Source organism: Oncorhynchus kisutch, linkage group LG11 (genome assembly GCF_002021735.2).
Source record: "Oncorhynchus kisutch isolate 150728-3 linkage group LG11, Okis_V2, whole genome shotgun sequence".
Classification (NCBI taxonomy): Eukaryota; Metazoa; Chordata; class Actinopteri; order Salmoniformes; family Salmonidae; genus Oncorhynchus; species Oncorhynchus kisutch.
In genome coordinates this window covers 28,787,386-28,808,342 of record NC_034184.2, presented here as the reverse complement: position 1 = coordinate 28,808,342, position 20,957 = coordinate 28,787,386, and the positions used below count along the sequence as shown (strand labels likewise).

General features: G+C 43.4%; 1 protein-coding gene across 7 annotated transcripts; it reads right to left on the bottom strand.

Moving 5' to 3' along the window:
* Positions 1 to 1,996: 1,996 nt before the first annotated feature.
* On the bottom strand, positions 1,997 to 20,297 carry LOC109899787 (atlastin-2-like). 7 transcript variants are annotated; one of them, XR_004211603.1, is made up of 15 exons: positions 19,896 to 19,963; positions 13,931 to 14,221; positions 12,775 to 13,142; positions 8,649 to 8,792; positions 8,380 to 8,484; positions 8,140 to 8,190; positions 7,972 to 8,028; positions 7,765 to 7,857; positions 7,164 to 7,302; positions 6,840 to 6,967; positions 6,670 to 6,726; positions 6,482 to 6,553; positions 5,979 to 6,410; positions 3,458 to 3,711; positions 1,997 to 3,230 (listed from the first exon to the last, which is right to left on the bottom strand). XR_004211603.1 is itself a non-coding variant. In XM_020495315.2 (14 exons), the coding sequence occupies exons 2-14, from the start codon at positions 14,187 to 14,189 to the stop codon at positions 3,117 to 3,119; spliced, it is 2,019 nt and encodes a 672-aa protein (XP_020350904.1). In that variant the 5' UTR covers positions 14,190 to 14,221; positions 19,896 to 19,957; the 3' UTR covers positions 1,997 to 3,116. The 7 variants fall into 7 exon arrangements, 4 of the variants coding, with proteins under 4 accessions (XP_020350904.1, XP_020350906.1, XP_020350905.1 ...); XM_020495315.2 differs by lacking the exon at positions 3,458 to 3,711 and having other exon boundaries at positions 19,896 to 19,957; XR_004211604.1 differs by lacking the exon at positions 13,931 to 14,221 and having other exon boundaries at positions 2,356 to 3,230; positions 19,896 to 20,016.
* Between the last annotated feature and the right edge of the window lie 660 nt (positions 20,298 to 20,957).

The window sequence follows — 20,957 nt, the reverse complement described above, 5'->3', positions numbered from 1 at the left end:
AAATGCCACCCCACACCATGACTGACCCACCGCCAAACTGGTCATGCTGGAGGATATTGCAGGCAGCAGAACGTTCTCCACGGCGTCTCCAGACTGTCACATCTGTCACATGTGCTCAGTGTGAACCTGCTTTCATCTGTGAAGAGCACAGGGCGCCAGTGGCGAATTTGCCAATCTTGGTGTTCTCTGGCAAATGCCAAACGTCCTGCACGGTGTTGGGCTGTAGTAAGCACAACCCCCACCTGTGGAGGTCGGGCCCTCATACCACCCTCATGGAGTCTGTTTCTGACCGTTTGAGCAGACACATGCACATTTGTGGCCTGCTGGAGGTCATTTTGCAGGGCTCTGGCAGTGCTCCTCCTTGCACAAAGGCGGAGGTACGCTATCCTGCTGCTGGGTTGTTGCCCTCCTACGGCCACCTCCACGTCTCCTGATGTACTGGCCTGTCTCCTGGTAGCGCCTCCATGCTCTGGACACTACGCTGACAGACACAGCAAACCTTCTTGCCACAGCTCGCATTGATGTGCCATCCTGGATGAGCTGCCCTACCTGAGCCACCTGTGTGGGTTTTAGACTCCGTCTCATGCTACCATTAGAGTGAAAGCACAGCCAGCATTCAAAAGTGACCAAAACATCAGCCAGGAAGCATAGGAACTGAGAAGTGGTCTGTGGTCACCACCCGCAGAACCACTCCTTTATTGGGGGTGTCTTGCTAATTGCCTATAATTTCCACCTGCACAACAGCATGTGAAATGTGTCAGTGTTGCTTCCTATGTGGACAGTTTGATTTCACAGAAGTATGATTGACTTGGAGTTACGTTGTGTTGTTTAAGTGTTCCCTTTATTTTGAGCAGTGTATTTGTTACTGCTCAACTAAAACAATCTCGTTAGACCAAACAGTTGACCAGTCGACTAATTGGGTTAAGCCCTAGTTTGTTCTGTGTAGTTCTTTTCAAACCGTGTTGGTACAAGTTGAATTTGCTTGGATCGTGTGTCAGGTTGCAATGATAAAAAAAAATGTAATGTGCCTGTGTTTGACGTGGTAAATTAAGTTCATGCTTTAAGCCTTTTCTCCAATTTGCATTATATTAAACAGGTGTGTGCATCCAAACATTTCAAAAGCACAATGTTGTCGGTCTTCTCATCTTGAATGTAGTGAAAGTCAACCATATAGTTACTGTACAACATGAAGCAGTCCCGTAATTATGTTGTTACGTACGACTTGATCTCCCTCTCTTGGCCCTAATAGGTATTGCATACCCACACTGACGTGGAAAGGGATTGAAGTTTAAACAATGTCGAATATAGTCGATGCCAGAACATTGCTTCGTGTTTTTGGACTTCCTTAATTGTCCAGTCTGCAGACAAACTAACATTGTAGAACCAAGTGCATCATTCATTTGTTAGACCACAACTATTCTGACATTAAGGGCTGACCTTTCCCTGTGCAGCAGTGTCACTAACATAATATCTGCTCTGTCCCAGCCTGGACAAGGACAGCTCTTTTCTTGTGACAATGCACTCTGGCTACATGTACATGCACCCTGTTTCATACAAAGCGGTCTCTGTTGTGGTAGTTTGAGAATCAGACACTAAAAGGGACAGTGGATTGAATTGTGGGGTCTAATCGCAAACTAAAAGAAAAACCATAACTTTGGACTCCAAGGCACTGCATCTGTGCTAGAGTCATCACTACTGCCTGGAACCGAACCAGGGTCTATCGCAACCGGCCATGAGTGGAGTCCCATAGGGTGGCGCACAATTATCCCAGCGTCATCCTGGTTAGGGTTTGGCCGGGGTAGGCCATCCTTGTAAATAAGAATTTGTTCTTTACTTATGTATCAATAAAACCAGTGTAAACTGGGTGTGAGGTAGGTCAACAACAAAGCTCTACAATGGTAAACCTCGCTTGGGTGTTCCACAGCTTTCTACTTAGTGTATTGACGTCAACTGGAATGCTGTGAAATCTGCCTTTGTCCCAATAAACAAAAAGGAGTCATAAACAGTATATTGATTTTAATCATTAAGGTCAATGTACTCATTATTGAAAAATAAATTACAGTGAATTTAAAATGCAAAAAGACATTCGGCCCACTCAAATTCCAGAAAGCGTTGTCCGAGGTGGAATTGAAGTGCTCTAGCCTAGAGTTTGTTTACATACTGGTATAGTAGAAAGAATATACGCAATTTTACATGTAAGACCAATCACAAAACATTCCATAACAAGTCACTTTTAGGCCAATTCCCCCAAAAAGCCATAACAAGAAAAATGTATATAAAGTTGCAATGACAAAAACATCATGCCTTATTTGTAAAACAAAAAAAGACTGTACAAACTGGCACGTTCCTAGGCGAGACAGCTGTGGATGGAATTTGTACTCGGGTGTTGGCATAAATGATCAGTGCTGTATTAAGAGAAAAACATGCTAGATTTGCAATACCTTTGATCACTCCCACTATACTTGTGGGTTTTAGAAAAACAAGTTAAATAGTCTGAATACTTCCCCGCTAACCAATAGCTTGAACTCTAGGACCTATTCTAGCACTATGCTATGTTGACCTAATACCATGCAGTGGGTAATACTGGTAGGTAGACACTAAAGCAAGTTCAGTACCTTAACAATGAGGCTCAAACGCTTCCTAAATCCACCACAGTTTAAAACCAAACAATATCAGAAGAGAGGGAGGAACAGACTGGCTTGGCTACAGTATATGACCATGCAGATAGTTCAGCTTGCTTCCAAAGGCACAGCATCAGAGCTGCATTTCCCTGAATTTCCCTTGAAACCAAAGCAACTGCAATCAGTTTAATTACAGTATTAGAAACTAAAACTGGGCCAGCAAAACTGACAACTCTTCATAATTTAAAAACCTGGGTAGGGGTGGGATTGCATCTACAAAATGGCACATTTGAGAAATGGGTCCAATTTTGGTAAAGGCAGGAGAAGACTGGCAACTCCACTTAACTCACTGATTGTCCACCTCCCAACAGAAAGGATCTGATAGAGAAGCCAGCAGTAATACAGGACACTACAGCAGACGAGGCTGGCTATACTTTGGTTTGCACAGTTCTAGGACTTAGCACACTGAGTGGGTGAGCGGATGGCAGGGAGGGGTCAGTGTGACTTGACGTGCTGCGTGACCTGTTCTGTCAGACTGGCTCTGATGGAGTTGACCACAGTCTGTCTAACGTTATCCTCCATATATTGCTCACTCAGAGGCTTCAACACCTGGAGAGGAGAGAGCACAGGGGGACATGACAATCAAAATCAATAGAAAAGAACATGACAATAAGGACAAAGGGAGCGAAAGAAAGGAGCGAGAAAAGATTTACCATCCAACATGCAGACCAAAAACAATGATCGTTTAAAACAAGAATTCAACTGAAAAAATATCTATGAAGTGTCAAGATGATTTATGCTGTATTTACAATCAGAAGAGTAGGTAGAGTGCCAACCTGCGCTCTACATGTAGGGTGAACCAGGCAGACAGCATCCCTATAATTAAGACCAGCCCCATAGGCCACAAGGAATGACAAGAGCGGAATGCAGATGCATTTGGAAATAAAGAGCCAAGCAGCTAGCCAGAAAGGCTAGTTAGTCAGTCAGTCTTGTCATTGTTGTTTGAGGGTAGTCTCTTTCTCTGTGCTGCTGGTAGGAAAAAGCTCCATGTGATTTGACTCTTGGTCGTCTTGAAGAGTTTGGAAAGCACCTGGAGACGGGAGGTAAGGAATTAGCAGAGAAGAGCAACGTCAGCAGAGACAACCAAACAGAGTACACTGAACTGCACCAGGAACATGGGCAGGAAGGGAAACCTCCACCTCACCTTTCTGGAAGTCCTCTGTGAGGCAGAGAGGAGAGGGTGAGCAAGATCAGATTAAGAAAACAGATCACCAGCTAATTGGACAGGGAAAGGGCAGGCTGAAGGCTGATTGGATAGTAAAGAAAGACAGTTAACCTCACATGCACAAGTATACTTAAATGTCTTTCTTGCCAGCTCTAAACCCAACAATGCAGTAACCAAAAGTACAAAAAAACAAGTTAATAAAAACAAGTAGTAAGCCATAAAGTATTCAGACCCCATTTTTTCACAATATAGCCTCATTCTAAAATTGATTAAATTGTCCCCTCCCCCCAATCTACACACAGTACCCCATAATGACAAGGCAGAAACAGGTTTTGAATTTTAAGCAAACGTATTAAAAAAATTAAATCACATTTACTTAAGTACTTTGTTGAAGCACTGTTGGCAGCGATTACAGCCTTGAGTATGATGCTTCAAGCTTAGCACACCTGTATTTGGAGAGTTTCTCCCATTCTCTGCAGATCCTATCAAGCTCTGTCAGGTTGGATGGGAGGGCGCTGCACAGCTATTTTCAGTTCTTTCCAGAGACGTTAGATCAGGTTCAAGTCCGGTTCTGGCTGGGCCACTCAAGGACATTCAGAAACTTGCCCTGAAGCCACTCCCACGTTGTCTTGGCTGTATGCTTAGGTTCATTGTCCTGGTGGAAGGTGAACCGTTGCCCCAGTCTGAGGTCCTGAGCAGGTTTTCATCAAGGAACTCGCTGTACTTCGCGCCGTTCATTTTCCCTTTGATCCTGACTAGTCTCCCAGTCCCTGCCGCTGAAAAACATCCCCACAGCATGATGCTGCCACCACAGTTCCCCGTAGGGATGGCATTGGCCATGTGATGAGCAGTGCCTGGTTTCCTCGAGACTTGACACTTAGCATTAAGGGCAAATAGTTAAATCTTGGTTTCATCAGAGCAGAGAATCTTGTTTCTCATGGTCAGAGTCCTTTAGGTACCTTTTGGCAAACTCCAAGCAGGCTGTCATGTGCCTTTTACTCAGGAGTGGCTTCCGTCTGGCCACTACCATAAAAGGCTTGATTGTAGAGAGTGCTGCAGAGACAGGAAAAACTTCCAGAAGAACAACCATCTCCAGAGATGAGCTCTGTCAGAGTGACCATTGTGTTCTTGGTCACCTCTCTGACAAAGGCCCTTCTCCCCCGATTGCTCAGTTTGGCTGGGCGGCCAGCTCTAAGAAGAGCCTTGGTGGTTCCAAACTTCCTCCATCATTCATAAATGGAAGCCACTGCGTTCTTAGGGACCTTCAATGCTGCAATGTTTTAGATCTGTGCCTCGACAATCCTGTCTCAGAGCTCTATGGACAATTTCACCGACCTCATGGCTTGGTTTTTGCACGGACATGCACTGCCAACTGTGGGACCTTAAATAGACAGGTGTGCCCCTTTCCAACTCCTGTCCAATCAATTGAATTTACCACAGGTGGACTCTAATCAAGTCGTATAAACATTAAGGATGATCAATGGAAACAGGATTCACCTGAGCTCAATTTCAAGTCCCATAGCAAAGGGTCTGAATACTTCTGTAAAGACTTTATTTTTAATACATTTTGTAAAAACTTCTAAACCCGTTTTTGCTTTGACATTATTGTATTGTTTGTAGAGTGAGGATTTTTTATTTTTAAAATTGATTTTATAATTAGGCTGCATTGTAACAAAAATCTGGAAAAAGTGAAGGGGTCTGAATACTTTCCGACTGCACACAGGGTCAGTTCCAATTCTATATTTACAATGTGCAGGGATACTGGACAGCTAGAGGTAGATATGTATAGGGGGGTGATGTGACAAGGCTAAACAGAGAGATGCAGTAGCATATATGATTGTATGGGAGTGTGTGTGTGTGCGTAGAGTCCTGAATGTGTGAATAGAGACAGGGAAACAACAAAAATACAAGGGTCAACTCAGTCCATGTAGCCATTTTGTTAGCTAGATCGAGTTCGGGGCCAATGGGGAACTAGAGGGCCACTAGAAATCTGGAATCTGAGGGAAGGGAATCAACGTCACAGACAGGGGAGACAACGAGGAATTCTGCAAAGTCACTCATCCTAAATAAAAACACTTACGGTACTCTAATTCACTTATCCATACTTCTATCTTTAACATGAAAACACCCACCTGTTCCCAGAGTGTCTCTGCCAACAGGTCTATGATGGTGCCCACATCTCTGAACTCCCCTGAGTATTTTACATAGGCCCACATGCAGAGCATCATGAGGGCCACGCCCATGACCAGGTTGGCCAGCATGGCAATAGTGTTCATGCCGATGAAGCCGGTCAGCCCTGAGACGATGTAGGTGGCGAACATGACGACGAACAGCGTTGCAGGTGTGCGTGCGGCATAGAAGATGTTCTTGCCCTCGTTGTGCTTGTGGAAGTTGGAGTAGGCCTCATCCAGCTCGCCCTCCAGCTGCTCCTGGTATTTCTTGCAGAAGTCCTCTCCGCCCATCTTCTTCACGGAGCGGAACCGACGCAATGAGCACTCCTTGACCTCCTCGTGGCAACGTTCCAGGTCTGCAGGGGCGATGTAGGGCTTGTCCCCTCCACACACCTACCAGCGAAACACAACAGTTCAGAAATCAAACAATATTACACCGACAAACTAGGGGTGAACAAACCTACCATCTCCATGCTTTTGCTGTACATGTCTTTTGCTCCAGCAACTGCTGTAAGGTTGTTGGCTTCAGCCGTTGCCTAGGTAACATGGAAGAAAATGTGAGCAAAGTCAAACTGAGGGTTTGAGCAGAATAAGAGACTCCACAGGCTTGCTTAAAACTATTAACATCAATGTTGAACAAACCAATACAGACCTGTAACATGGACTTGGGATGAGGAAGCTCCTCCCCTTGATAAATCTTTATATAGGCCTGGGAAATAAATGTAGCGAAATTAATTTGTTGTAAAGAGAAGACATTTTTAGAATACTTTCAGGCATTTCCAGTATTCCTGTCGCCATGGGAGAGGCAGAGCGCTTACTCGCCTTAAAATACTCCACTAGATCTCTGCAGGTCACTTTCGCCCCTCCAATCTCCTTCTCCACCAGGTTCTCAGGAGCCAGCAGTAAGGGCACCAGATTGCCCAGCGCCTCCTTGAAGTCACCATCAATGTCTACACAAACACAGTCAGAAGCATCGTAAAGCCCAGAGCGGTCTCCTGCCGGGGTTAACTAAGCTTCCTCTCCACTTCAGTATTTCAGAAAAGGGTCAGGGAGTCACTGAGGATGGGATAATGTCAGGTGGATGGGATGTCATATGGACGGGGGTCAGGGGTGGAAAGGATAATTCTCTGTAGTGCAAGGTCTCACCTTTTAATCTTCCGTCAAACATGGGGTTGGTGGCCACCTTGAGGCCAGGGTGGGGCAGTAGGAAGCAACCGATGTTGGAGAAGCAGGAGTGGATATGTTTCCTCACGGTCTGCAGCTCCTCGTGCTGGTTCTGCTTCACCTGCAGAACCAATCGACACAGCTGTTACATAATATCCAAGACAGACACTGGTCTTCTGTCCAATGCTGCCCCACAAGCGGCCGTTGGCCCAATTGGAACATGATACCAAACATAACACAAGTCAACGCTTCCATACACGAGGCTCAGCTGTTACATGCTACCCAATAAGACAGCTCAGCTGTTACATGCTACCCAACACATGGCATAAGGTGGTATGATAGCTACACTTCCAGATCCTCCTCTAAGGAGTGATACTGCAAGTCTCCTTCCATTCAGAGCTAAACTGAACAAAATTACTCATTACAATTCGTTCAAGATTTTGAATTCAAACTAATTTTGTTCAAAACTGTAGTGGAAATTCCTCTCCTGAAAAGCCACACTGGACTAGATACTATGTTAAAATTTGGAGCAGCCCATTTTAAAATTCTCCTTCACAGGCCTCATTCTCTCATCCAGACATACCTGCAGTCTCTTCTCTAGAAAGCGGTTCCCCCCCTCCAGTCCATAGTTGTGTTCGTATGGATAGCTCCAGTCTCGGATCAGGAACATGAGTGACTGGAACACAAACACAGGGTTACTGAGAATCAGTGCTCAGAAAGGACAAATGTGATCGTCAAAACTGTTGAGTATATTGAAGAAAGCATATCCATTTTCAGGACTGTAATATACCTGAAAGGGTTTAAGATAGATTTCCTCCAAAGCAAGCCGGCCGTATTCTGTGAAGAGCTAAATATATGGAGTAAAGACAATGGATATTAGTCATCATAGCACCAACATTGTTTTCAAACACTAACAAATGTGTAACATTCTTATTGAGGTGAGGAATGACAAACATACCTGGAGATGCTGAAGGTCATCCTCCTGAATATTCTGAGACAGGTTATACACCTGAAAACACAATAATACCATGAAATATATTTTGTACGTAAGCCAATTCATGACAACATACCATTTCAAATCAGCAACGAACAAATCAGGAACTCAACTGGCACAATGTGTGTGCGTGCACTCTTCTGGGTACATAATCAGTAAAACACTAATAACTCAGTTACAGGCAGGTCCATCCCATAGACTCACCTGTACAGAGCTGGTCATGGTGCTCAGGGCAAAAACTGTTGCACAGTCCTTTATGGTGGACTGGCTGTCAAAGGCTCCCTGTGTGTCCACTAACAGAACAGCAACCTGTCGAGGGTTAGGATACTGCAAGTCACCTTTAGATGATCAAGACATGATGGAAATCCACTTAAAGTACAGCCAATAGGAGTTGCAGAGATGGACATAAGATCATAAACATATTAAGACTGTTCCTCTCAATTTAAATGGTTGTGTGTCAGAGTAAGGTTCACCTTGCTCCCATCTGGCTTGTTGACAACAAACACTTCACTCCAGACCTGGATCCCTGTGGTCTCCCTCTCACAGCCTCCTCTCCAGCTGAACCCTGTCAGAGGATCATCATCATCCCCCACCCACGAGTCTGACTGCTCCTGCTGCTGTTAGAGGACAACAAGAAAACAGTCATAGGTATAAACCTCAAATAAGTTATTGATTTCTGTGGGCAAGTGTATGTCATGTAGGTAGTGGTGAAAGCCCTACAGATTTATAAATACAAATAAATAAAAGGAATTTAGTACATGCATTTGCAAATTACCACCGGAGGTCACTGTAGTATCATTCTTAGTACTAGTCCGCCTGAGATATTGGTGGGGTAATTTTACAGAATAGCCTGTGCTGAATGCAACATGTCACTCCGTTCAGTCTAGGTACCCCCTGTATATAGGCCCGCTATTGTTATTTACTGCTGCTCTTTGTTATTCTTAATTCTTAGAATTAATTCTTAATTGTTATTCTTAGGCATTTTCTTAACTACATTGTTGGTTAGGCTTGTATGTAAGCATTTCACGGTATGGTCTGCACCGGATGTAGTCGGCGCATGTGATAACATTTGATTTAACCTGGTTGTCTAGGTCTTAAGTTTCTTGTGACTAATTATGTGACTTCTGAAGGTAATTGGTTGCAGATCTTATTTAACAAAGGGGGTGAATACATATTGCCGCACCACTTCTCCGTTTTTTTATTTTTACCCCCTTTTTCCTCCCCAATTTCGTGGTATCCAATTGTTATTAGTTACTATCTTGTCTCATCACTACAACTCCCGTACGGGCTCGGGAGAGATGAAGGTCGAAAGCCATGCGTCCTCCGAAACACAACTCAACCAACCGCACTGCTTCTTAACACAGCGCGCATCCAACCCGGAAGCCAGCCGCAACAATGTGCTAGCTCGTGCTTGGCCCACCTTGCTTGTTCTGCCCACTATGCTTAATTTGCTCACACTGTAAACCCAGATTAACCATCTTGGTTTAGTTACAAATATCTGCAGATATGAAAGATCAGGAAAACACACGCGCTTCCATATTTTTATAACTGGTACTGGGCTACTTTCAGACAAGTCGTGCAGCTTGTGGGCACCCATGCAAAAAAAAAACACAAAGAAAAACTAGGTTAAACTGATTTTTGTATTATGCTAATTAGAAGTGCATCACTAAACTAAGGATCCTGGGACTAAACACCTCCCTCTGCAACTGGATCCTGGACTTCCTGATGGGCCACCCCAGGTGGTGAGGGTAGGTAGCAACGCATCTGCCATGCTGATCCTCAACACTGGAGCTCCCCAGGGGTGCGTGCTCAGTCTCCTCCTGTACTCCCTGTTCACCCACGACTGCATGGCCAGGCACGACTGAAACACCATCATTAAGTTTGCAGACGACACATCAGTGGTAGGCCTGATCAGACAACGACCAGACTATAGGAGGAAGTCAGACCTGGCCGTGTGGTGCCAGAATAACAACCTATCCCTCAATGTAACCAAGACTAAGGAGATGATTGTGGACTACAGGAAAAGGAGGACCGAGCACGCCCCCAAACTCATCGACGGAGCCGTTGTGGAGTAGGTTGAGAGCTTCAAGTTCCTCGGTGTCCACATCAACAAACTAGACTGGTACAAACACACCAAGACAGTCGTGAAGAGGGCATAACAAAACCTATTCCTCCTCAGGAGACTGAAAAGATTTGGCATGGGTCCTGAGATCCTCAAACGGTTCTACAGCTGCAACATCGAGAACACTGGTTGCATCACTGCCTGGTACAGCAATTGCTCAGCCTCTGACCGTAAGGCACTACAGAGGGTAGTGCATACAGCCCAGAACATCACTGGGGCTAAGCTGCCTGCCATCCAGGACCGACACCAGGCCGTGTCAGAAGAAGGCCCTAAAAATGGTCAAGACTGTTCTCTCTACTACCGCATGGCAAGCGGTACCGGAGTGCCAAGTCTATGACAAAACGGCTTCTCAATAGTTTACCCCCAAGCCATAAGACTCCCGAACTGGTAATCAAATGCCTACCCGGATTATTTGCATTGTGTACCCCCCCGTGATTTCCACAGGACCGCAGATATTGACACGAGGGTTAAAAAGAGATCCTACAGTGCAATTAAACAAGGATATTACAGTGTGTGCAAGAGCAGACTTTAGATAACAAGCTTTAGTTCTATTGTCTCTCGGTCTCCTCCCCCTGTATGTCAACCAGTCCACTCAGTCAATCTAACTGCCACACACACGGAAGAGCAGACTCTCTCCAGCAGGAAACGTGACTGGAATGGAGTGTTCAAATTCTAGGCCGTAAAAAGAGCACAGATGTGCAGACACCAGGAGGAAATTAAATGATTAATCTAAAGGTTTTAACCTGCTGGAGAATAACATGGGGGACACTCAATGATCTCTGCAGTTCTTTCAGGTCATTCTGGACTGGAACTAGTGCAACACAGAGCAATCCTGAAAACCTGACCCTGGATGAGATTGAGTGCATCGTCGTCTCAAAGAAACAATAAGCAATCAGTGCTCCTCTGAGGCCACTGTGAGACGTTTTTTCAGACTTTACTTCTGTCCTCAGTTCAGTCAGTGTCTCAGACTTGAGATGAACAGACCCAGGCAGGCAGGGAATCTAGCAGGAGTCTACAGTGACATTGAGTGTGAGGCAGCTTCAAATCAAATGTTTTGTCACATGTACTGAATACAACTAGTGTACCGTGAAATGCTTACTTACAAGCCCTTAACCAACAATGCAGTTTTTTTTTAAATGGTCAAGATTTTTTTTTATTAAATAAACTATCAATAGCGGGGGGTCAATATGCAGGGGTACTGGTTAGTCAAGATCATTTGTACATGTTGGTATGTGTAAATTGGATAAATAATTAACAGTGAGTAACAGCTTGTCTGTCGGACTGCCAGATGAAGCATCAAAAACAGAGAACGCACTTCCACTGCTACAGAGTCCACTGTCAGGGAGCGTTACACCACTCCAGCCGGAGCTTGGCATTGTGCATGGTGATTTTAGACTTGTGTGCAGCTGCTTAGCCATGGAACCCCCATTTCATGAAGCTCCCGACAAAGTTATTGTGCTGAAGTTGCTTCCAGAGGCCGTTTGGAACTCTGTAGTCAGTGCGGCAACCAAGGACAACCCATTTTTACGTGCTATGCACTTCAGCACTCGGTGGTCTACCACTTTGCGGCTGAGCCGTTGTTGCTCCTAAATGTGCACTTCCAGTTGACCGGGGCAGCTCTAGCAGGGCAGAAATTTGGCATCCTATGACAGTGCCACCTGAAAGTCAGTGAGCTTGTCGGTAAGGCCTTCTACTGCCAATATTTTTCAATGTCTATGAAGATTGCATGGCTGTGTGCTCGATTTTATACACCTGTCAGCAACGCATGTGGCTGAAATAGCCAAACCCACTAATTTAAAAAGGGGTGTCCACATCCATTTTTATATATAGTGTGTGTGAAATGACATGATTATAGCGATAATCTAGCAGTCTAGGAATGGAAGATGTATTTTGTGGGAAGTAAAGAGCCTGAAGGAATTTCACACCACTAAATTAATCCCAATGGATTTTTTTATTTTTATATAATATCCATGTAGAGCCATTAGCTGACTTTCCGTTTACAGCGGTTTTATAAACCCCTAGATGGACATTATGTGCAGCAGACAATAAGGTGTGTAAGTGTCTCATTCATCTGGGAATACAGGACTCTAATAAAGCGTTTATTCAGGTTCTCCAAACTTCTTTACAAATGTTAGTATTGAACGGACAACCGAGAGATGACCCTGAAAAGGTGAGCAGCGTTACATAACGTTTTAATTCACACTACCCTCGGGGTAATGTTAATGACTTGAAAATAGATTGTCTTTTCGCTGTGAACTGTGGTTAAAAGCACTTGCTAGCAGCATCAACAAAGTTGTTAAATTGGTCCTTGCTTAACAAAATCTTCAACCGGATCTGCCCTGAGTTTATTTAGCCTAATCTAGAAGTAGGGCCAGAGTTTTTTTTCCAGGTCAGGTCACATGGTCAGAAATATCATTATTCTATAAAAATACAGTGAATTGTATGTACTGTAGGTATAAGTGTGAACCTGGTTATACCTGGTTGAGCATGTATCGGAGCATGAAGTCCAGCAGGAAGGACTTGCCCTTGCGGAAGGCCCCGGCTACAGACACCACCACCACATTGAGGTCTCTGACATCCTCCTGCAGTAGGAGCTTCTCCAGGGCCTCAGTGTCCAGCTCAAATTTGTGGTCGTCCTCGTGGGCCAGGACTATCTGGATGGGCCGAGCCTTCTCGGCCAACCCCACCACAGGCTCCTCTTCAATTGGCTGCTCCTTAACATGACTCAGCTCTGGGGCCTGTTCCCACTCGTCTGTTTCGCTGTCAGCCTCTGCCCGAGGCGCTATCCTGGAATGAGGCCTCCGATCTGGCAGGGACAAAGGAACATCCTCCACACCACCTGCACCTGACAGAACAGGACACACAGGTTTCATACTGTCAAGAGCAGGGAGAGGTCAACAGTGCACATGGCGTAGTTTAAACTTTACACATCACAAGGAAAGGTTTCAGAGAGAAGTGTAGTCTGTCCTCTCAAAAAAAGTTAGTCATTAGTCTTATCTTAGAGGATTCCAGCATCTGAACTTCAAATCACCAAGACATTTTTCATATTATTTAACATTCCATGGCAATTCCTGGCCATGGTATTTGTTGCATGCTGCCAGTACAATGCCACAGGCCTGCACTGCACACACTTGGGTATTAGGAAACGTATTGGCGAAAGGGAGACAAAAGCCAGGGGTATTGTGAGATGAATGTACTAGGCCTTCATATTTGGCCCCGTGTCTATAGCACCTACACTACGCAGTATATTTTATGTATCAAGGCTATGACCTCAGGGAGATCAACGTCACAAAAAAGGAAAGCATTTCAAACAGCTTTCAGTTTTACCTTTTAATATTTCCCGGAAAGGGTGTCTAATGGAAGGCATTCCCTTTCTAGAAACGTGTGGGAATCAGACGTCACTTTATCACAGTAGACAAACACCTAAACCAACACCCTGGGAACTGGTATGACAGGTAATTGGGACTGCTAGTGCTCATGCAAACAAGCATCCTACAACTGCCATCGCAATTAGACAAAAAAAACACCAAGCAAGACTCCAAGGAAAACATCAAACTGCCCATTGACATTTTCCTCAGAGCTGACAGTCTTACAAGACGTGTGTGATTTGAACACGAAGCAAAACCATCATACCTAATAACAACCCCATCCAAAGCTCAGAGTGAGGATTTGGTGTAAGGCAGGTTTGAACGCTGCGTGCTGGGCTGTCCTCTGCCGAACAGCAGTGGGCTGACTGGGAACTATGGCTGATGCCAGGAGAGGGTTTGCCGAACAGAAGGTATGAGAGAACAGGACAGCATTCTGCGGAGCATTCTCCAGAGCAGAGCTTACACTGAAGAGGCATCCTGCTGATTCTGGTATAATGACTGTCTCGTCTGCCAACAGACAGCATTCACTGTGGGTTTGAGACCACTAGATAAAACGCTGTACAAAAAAAAAAAAAAGACACTAGAATCACACCAAACAATAAGCCAGAGACTAACAGTGGTTTTATGAATGTATTCTACAGCTAGACAGACATCCATATCAGAGTTGGTTTTTTAGCCTCATTGACAGTAAAGCTGAATTTATATACAAACAAGTCAGGACAAAAGCTCCAGCTCCTGACACCTCAGTATTTCCACACATGGGCAGACAAGCAATTAACACCAGTCTGATTAATAATCACCTGCAACACATGCAGAGTAGCATGATAGCGGGTCAGGATGAGAAATAGAAGACTCGCTGGGAGAATCGGGTAAGGCCATCTAACTTGTTGCCAGACTGCTCTGAACTTAATTCACATATAAAACAACAGTACTTAACATCCCGCATCAGCCCAGCTTAAGGATAACCCAATCATAGCCCAATATTGGAATAAAGGACCCTAACGTTACTCCAAGGACCCTACATATTCTGTTTAAAAGGTGAATTGGCTATGGAAGACAAAAACAGCCAAATTCACCATCTAAAATGTGAATGATTCTCAATTGCTGTAAGGTTCTAGAAACAAATCTCCCCTCTACACTCATATCACAACAAAATAATTTCAAATGAAAAGTACAGTTTTAGCAGATGCAGCCAACAGTATTTTTCAGTGACCACACGTCTGTTGTGTCAGTCTTCAGTTTACACACAGGTGTTCAGAAAAGCAGATTGCCAATTAGCACAGGTAGTCCACCGATTTCCTTCTGTTTTCCCTAAACAAGCACTGTTACATGGAAATATGGCCATGTGGGTATCCTAACCCTATAAAGTTATGTATCAATTTAACCTTAACATTATGTCTCACCGATATGAAAGAGAAGGTTATTATGCTTCCAAAACCGTACCAAGTGATGCGTGTTAATGTTTAGACCGAGCGTCGCAGCTCTTAACAAAACTCCCCCCTATAGAAGACACCTTCGTCCAATGACTCGAGTAATGTAACCGAGTCATGATCAAGGATTAGGCCCATCTATGCATCTATCAAGGCAGTGGAATAAGTAGCTTTAGTCAGCAGAATGAAGTGCCAATGCTGTTATAGGAGCCATAGGAGATAGACAAAACATTCACTACTCTACAGGGACTGGGCTGTTGAGAATTCCTATAGGGCTGATGGGAAGAAACCATTTACTGCGAGTGCTACCGAGGGAAGCTAGAGGTTAGGCTAATACACAGTCCAATCATTCTACCTTTGAGCAAACTGAGACGTATCCAAAAATGTGCAGGCTTATCATTACTTTTATCTTTCCACAGTTCTCTCCTGTTGCATCGTATCAGCCCTGATCAGGGTCTATTGGCAGGCCATGTATGCAGGCATTGGAGGTCTACATCTCAGTTCAGTATTTGAAACAGCTCTCTCCCCTTTACTACATCTGAAGCCTTGAGAAGCCACGACAACACACTTAGCCACGTGTGTGGGAATTTTCTTCAGAGGAAAGGAACATTTCATACAACACAAAACCCCAGTCCCACTCTCCTTTTTGGCGACACTGCGGACTGGTGCCAACTCCAGGAGACTACTCCCTCTCTGGACCGGAGTCAAGGAGGGTAAATGCTCAACTGCATTCTTGTTTTATTTTTTTTATTAATAATCTATCATATCCCCCATTTGCACAAAATACTTACTTTCCAACACGCAATACAATATTTCAACCACTAGCAGATGTGCATACGCATGGTCTAAAGTTTGCGGTGAGGTGAGCACATTCTCACGTCAAGTTCAATTGTTATAAAAGCCAACTTTTGCGTGAAAACTGGCGCATGCACATTTTGGGCTATATTTTATACGTACGCACAGCTTATAAAATGAAGCTCCTGTAACCCAAGGACAAAGTGCAGCCCCAGTGAGTGTTAACTATTGCCACAAACAAAGCCAGCTGTATTTTGCACTTATTCAAGTGGCATGTCACAAGGCTAAAAGGATTTAAGAGACACACATTACTGAAATGTCAAAAATAACCTGGGTTCTCTTCAGAATCTTCCATTTTCCTGCTGACTGATTTCTGTACACATCAACATTGGTACACAAACAATTGTGCCAGATTGTGACTGCTGTTCAGTGAGAAAGATGTTAGGTAGGGTTGAAAGGAATTTTCCCCATGTGTAACCAATAGATTAGAACAGCTGAGAAAATGTAGTTACGGCTACACATCTATCACGTTACAATAGAGTTGACAGCCGTTACACCTGAGGGGGAGAGAAAACGCATTGTTTTCTCCTTGCTTCAATCAAGGAATCTGATGCAAGGAACACAGAATGGGCATGCAAAACCAGAGGAGCAAAGATTTTCCTTTTCTATATATATTAAGCCTACTTTGGTGACCAGTTAACATTAGGCCTAGTTGAACTGGGTTTCAGTTGCACTGCAAGACGACTAAAGTAGTCACTGGCTATTTCAAGAGGGGAACATTAGATTCAAAGAAAAGCCAGAGGGTCCCTAACTTTACACAAATAACTTAATGCCTGGTTGTCTAAATCAAAAAGGAGTTCAAACTAATAACACCCCACTTTTAATATCCCAAACAGCAGAGTTAAAAACTAGAAAATGTTAGCTAGCAAGAAAAGAAAGCTTGTTGTGCCAAGCTAGCCTGAAGAGGGATGTCAATTGTTTTCAATTAGACCATGACAGCAAATGCCGTTGAGGCTGGCGGGAAATGCAGTCAGACGCTAAGGTAGATGGGACTTGCCGCCAGAGTTTAAATATTTCAACTTTTGCTGTAGCTTGTTTTCTACTGGATGTTGATTTGCACTGTGTTTACTGAAATCACCATAGCAGCGCATAGCGTCGTGCCATCACCATCTTTCTTGTCCTGTTATGTCGACTGGTAGGAAGTTTATTTTTTGTATATTTATTTTTTATTAACAACAAATCAATACATAAAGCACATGAGGGAACACAAGCATACATAGATGACAAACAATGGACAATCACGCTAGGGGGTACAATATCACATTACAATTACACAAGGACCTTAAGGGACATGCATATACTTACAATTCTAACAGCTTTTTTGTTAGTAGAGCATTTAACAGTCTTAAACTACAGTTCAATTTATTTTTGTAGGGTACGAAAATGTGGTTTTCTGTTTGTAAATTTACATTTGTGTATATGAAATTTGGCCAAAAGAATAATGAAATTAATTACATAAAAATGATTCTGCTTATTTCTATTGTATGTAAAGAATCCAAACAGTACATCTCTCCACAATAGTGTAAAATCTTCATAAATGTGTTCAATTATAAACCTACTGATGTCTTGCCACAGTTTTCTTACATGCATACAATGCCAAAAAAGATGCACAACTGTTTCTGGGTGGTCATTACAAAAGGAGCAATTTGAGTTGATGTTTTCCTTAAACTTCTTCATATAGTGGTTGGCAGGATAATATTTATCATTTTAAAGGAAACTTCCTTAATTTTGTTAACAAGTAGGTATGTGTGTGGCAACATCCAAACTTTTTTCCAACAGATATTATCAATAAATCCATTCCAATAAGGCATGACATAAGGTATAGATACAACATCCTACTGAAACAAGGATCGTATCGCTCTGTTGTTGAATGGACCAAAAGAGAAACAAATCTTTCCTACTGATGAGTCAACAGGGTCAATAGAAGGTAGGCTCTGAGGGTCAGGTCTTGACATGTTCCTGAATAACATAGCAACACCTGAGGGAATGGCATCTAAAACAATTGCAACATCTTTAGGTGTTACAGGTAGGAAGTTTTTGCGGCCCTTGTCTAAAAGCAGCATCATGCTCTCAGATCTCAAATATTATTAGCCAATGCCAGTCACGTGATCGGGTCATTCTCACAGGCATCACAGCTTCGAAGTAGGCGAATAGTAAAGACCGACACGTCGGTGATGCAACGGCGTGCGTCCTTATCGATTTCCGAGGCACATATTGAAGACAGAAGAACTGTCCACATTTACTTTGTCAGCAAACAAGAGTAATGAACAGCAAAAGCAGCAGCCTATGTCAGTCTACTATCCTCACATAGAATAGGCCAACTTTTGTACTTAGTATATTGTTCTATTCAAGAAATAAATATTCCAAACAGACTCTGGGACAGATCCCAAATTAATACAACCACAGTATACAAAAAATAAGAATGTTTAAAAGCAATGAGGCTGATGCAACAGATAAAAACATTTAGCTTAAAATATTTTTTAAAAATTACATTACAAGGGCAGCAAATGCACACGGCTGGCTAAACGTGAAGGTTCCAAAATGCAACTGGCGGGAAAACACCGTTCTCCAATGCAACAACTGTTTCATGAGAGATTAAAATATAATTTCTAAATGTTAAAAATGGGAAGATCTAAAGATGCAACTACCATGGGTTGTCCATATGACTAGGAGTGTGTCTTTGGCTGCTGGACAATGAAAGAATGTTGAGAACATGAGAAATACTGGCGTCAATGGTATGAGGAAGTGTTCAAATAATCCTATTAACATGCCTGTGGTCGGAACACAGTAAGACATACCTCAATAAAAACATCCAGGTTTTATACAATTACGTTTCAATAGTGTAAACATTTTTACTCTAGGGCGCAACAGGCACTACCTTTCCTCTCCTATCTGAACAAACAGTGCCTCGAGTATGACATAATCAAGCCTTCAGACAAGTGGTCACCAACCTGTGTAAAGAGGACTTTTGCAGTCAAAAAGATCTACCATTCAACATATATATATTTTTTTTACATGAATCTAATTAACAGTTCAGTTCTGTGCAGCATGCAGGCCTAATACATTATCACAGCATATTGGCTATATGCCTGGCAATATCGTTCTTCTCAGATCATATTTCAAAACTCAAGCTATGATAACAAAATCGATCAGTTGGTGTAGCACTTGCAATGCACAGCTGAGTATAAATTGAAATCATTTGCTTTTTTATTATACTGGTCTGATGGTACCTGCATCGGATGGTCATTGTGCTTTTCAAGAAAAACCAGGTAAAAAATATTTTTATAAAGTCAGTGATGTTCAGATCGGAAAGTCGGGGCGTGTGTAAGCGGGGAAGAAGTGTAGTTCATCAACTGGAGGCACACAGGGGTATGTTTCTGCTACATTAATTGTATATTGTTATCCTACTGATATGAAAGATAAGGGGCAGTATATTTTGAAAACGGCTTTGCAAGTGATGATTGACGTTTATAAACGTTGAACCCCAGCGAAACTAACCGCTGAAAACCCTATGGAATAAACGGTTTTCGAGAGGGCTTGCTGCAAGGAAACTGTTAGTGACAACTGGTTCGATTACGTTACATTATTTAGCCAACACATGTCCCTACAACCATAGATGCATGTCAATTACAACTCTCGTATGAAATGCAAAAAGTACCCCAATGTCTGGGGCTGAACCACGGAACAGCGGGCAACACGCGCAGTCTGAAATAGCGGACCAGGTGAGGTGAGTGACGGCTGGTCTGCACAAGCGGGGACGAAATAGCTAGCCAGTTAAGCTACACAATACACCTTTCACTGGCCGGGTCCCTGAAAAGTAAAAACATAGCTTGGCTACTGGAGGTTGCGACACTCAGGAGAAGCAACGCCAAACGAGGTAGATTTCAGTTCGTCAGTCTCAAGCACATATCCAACTCCATATTTTCTTGTTATATAAAACGTTACCTTCGTCAAAGACGTGTCTTTTGTGGTTTTGTTCGAAATGATTCCTCTTACTCAGCCCGCTCAATCTCACCTCCGCCATCTTGTCCTGTTTAAATTGAAATAGTCACACGTAGCTGACGTCAAAGAACCCAGTTTCGCTGCTTTCTTTTAGGAAGTTCACGTTGCCTGATGGTTATCCGCTGGGTCCTAAGAAAGATCCAGTGCAGGACACCATCAGTGGCTGATGTCCAATTAGTGTTTTAAAGTAACTAAGTAAAAATACTTTGAAGTACTACTTAAGTCGTTTTTGGGGGTATCTGTACTTGACTTCACTATTTATATTTTGACTAGGTCTAATTTTACTCCACTACATCCCTAAAGAAAGGGAACCGTGGTGTATTGGCTATTTGGGGCGGCAGGGTAGCGTTGGTTAGAGCGTTGGACTAGTAACCGGACGGTTGCAAGTTCAACCCCCCCCCCCAAACTGACAAGGTACAAATCTGTCCCTGAACAGGCAGTTAACCCACTGTTCCTAGGCCGTCATTGAAAATAAGAATTTGTTCTTCACTGACTTGCCTGGTTAAATAAAGGTAAATAATATGTACTACAAACCCTGAAGTGCCTTAGTGCTATTATAAACTGGTTACCAATGCAATTAGAGCAGTAAAAATAAATGTTTTGTCATACCGGTCATACCGGTGGTATACGGCCAATCAGCATTCAGGACTCGAACCACCCAGTTTTTAAGGAGCCCTCCTCTTTGTTACAAAATACGGGAGGCGCACAGCGACGCGGTAGGGAGCTCAATTTGGCCTCTGCATGCCTTCAAAGGCTCCGCAATTGGAACTGCTGACCACATTTTCGGATCAAGCAGAAATAGCCTTTTATACACTGATGCCATATAGCCTAAAATAACGAAAGAAAAACTTAAATGCACAAGAATGATACCTTTATGGATTTTTTAAGGTATTGTTTTTTCTTTATTCAACCCGGCCGCCTCCCACCTTCCCTTCGTCCAGACAATATGTAATGATCCTAAACCTGCCTGCCCTGCGGCATGTTGAGTCAACCCGCGCATCACTA

What these genes read in the sequence shown, in the direction of transcription:
- LOC109899787 (XM_020495315.2), bottom strand. Translation starts at nt 14,189, where the DNA reads ATGCTGTCTGTTGGCAGACGAGACAGTCATTATACCAGAATCAGCAGG. An exon ending in CCATGACCAGCTCTGTACAG is followed by an intron (nt 8,191 to 8,379) that starts GTGAGTCTATGG and finishes TTGTGTTTTCAG; the next exon opens with GTGTATAACCTGTCTCAGAA. An exon ending in CAGAGACACTCTGGGAACAG is followed by an intron (nt 3,231 to 5,978) that starts GTGGGTGTTTTC and finishes TCTCCTCTCCAG; the next exon opens with GTGTTGAAGCCTCTGAGTGA.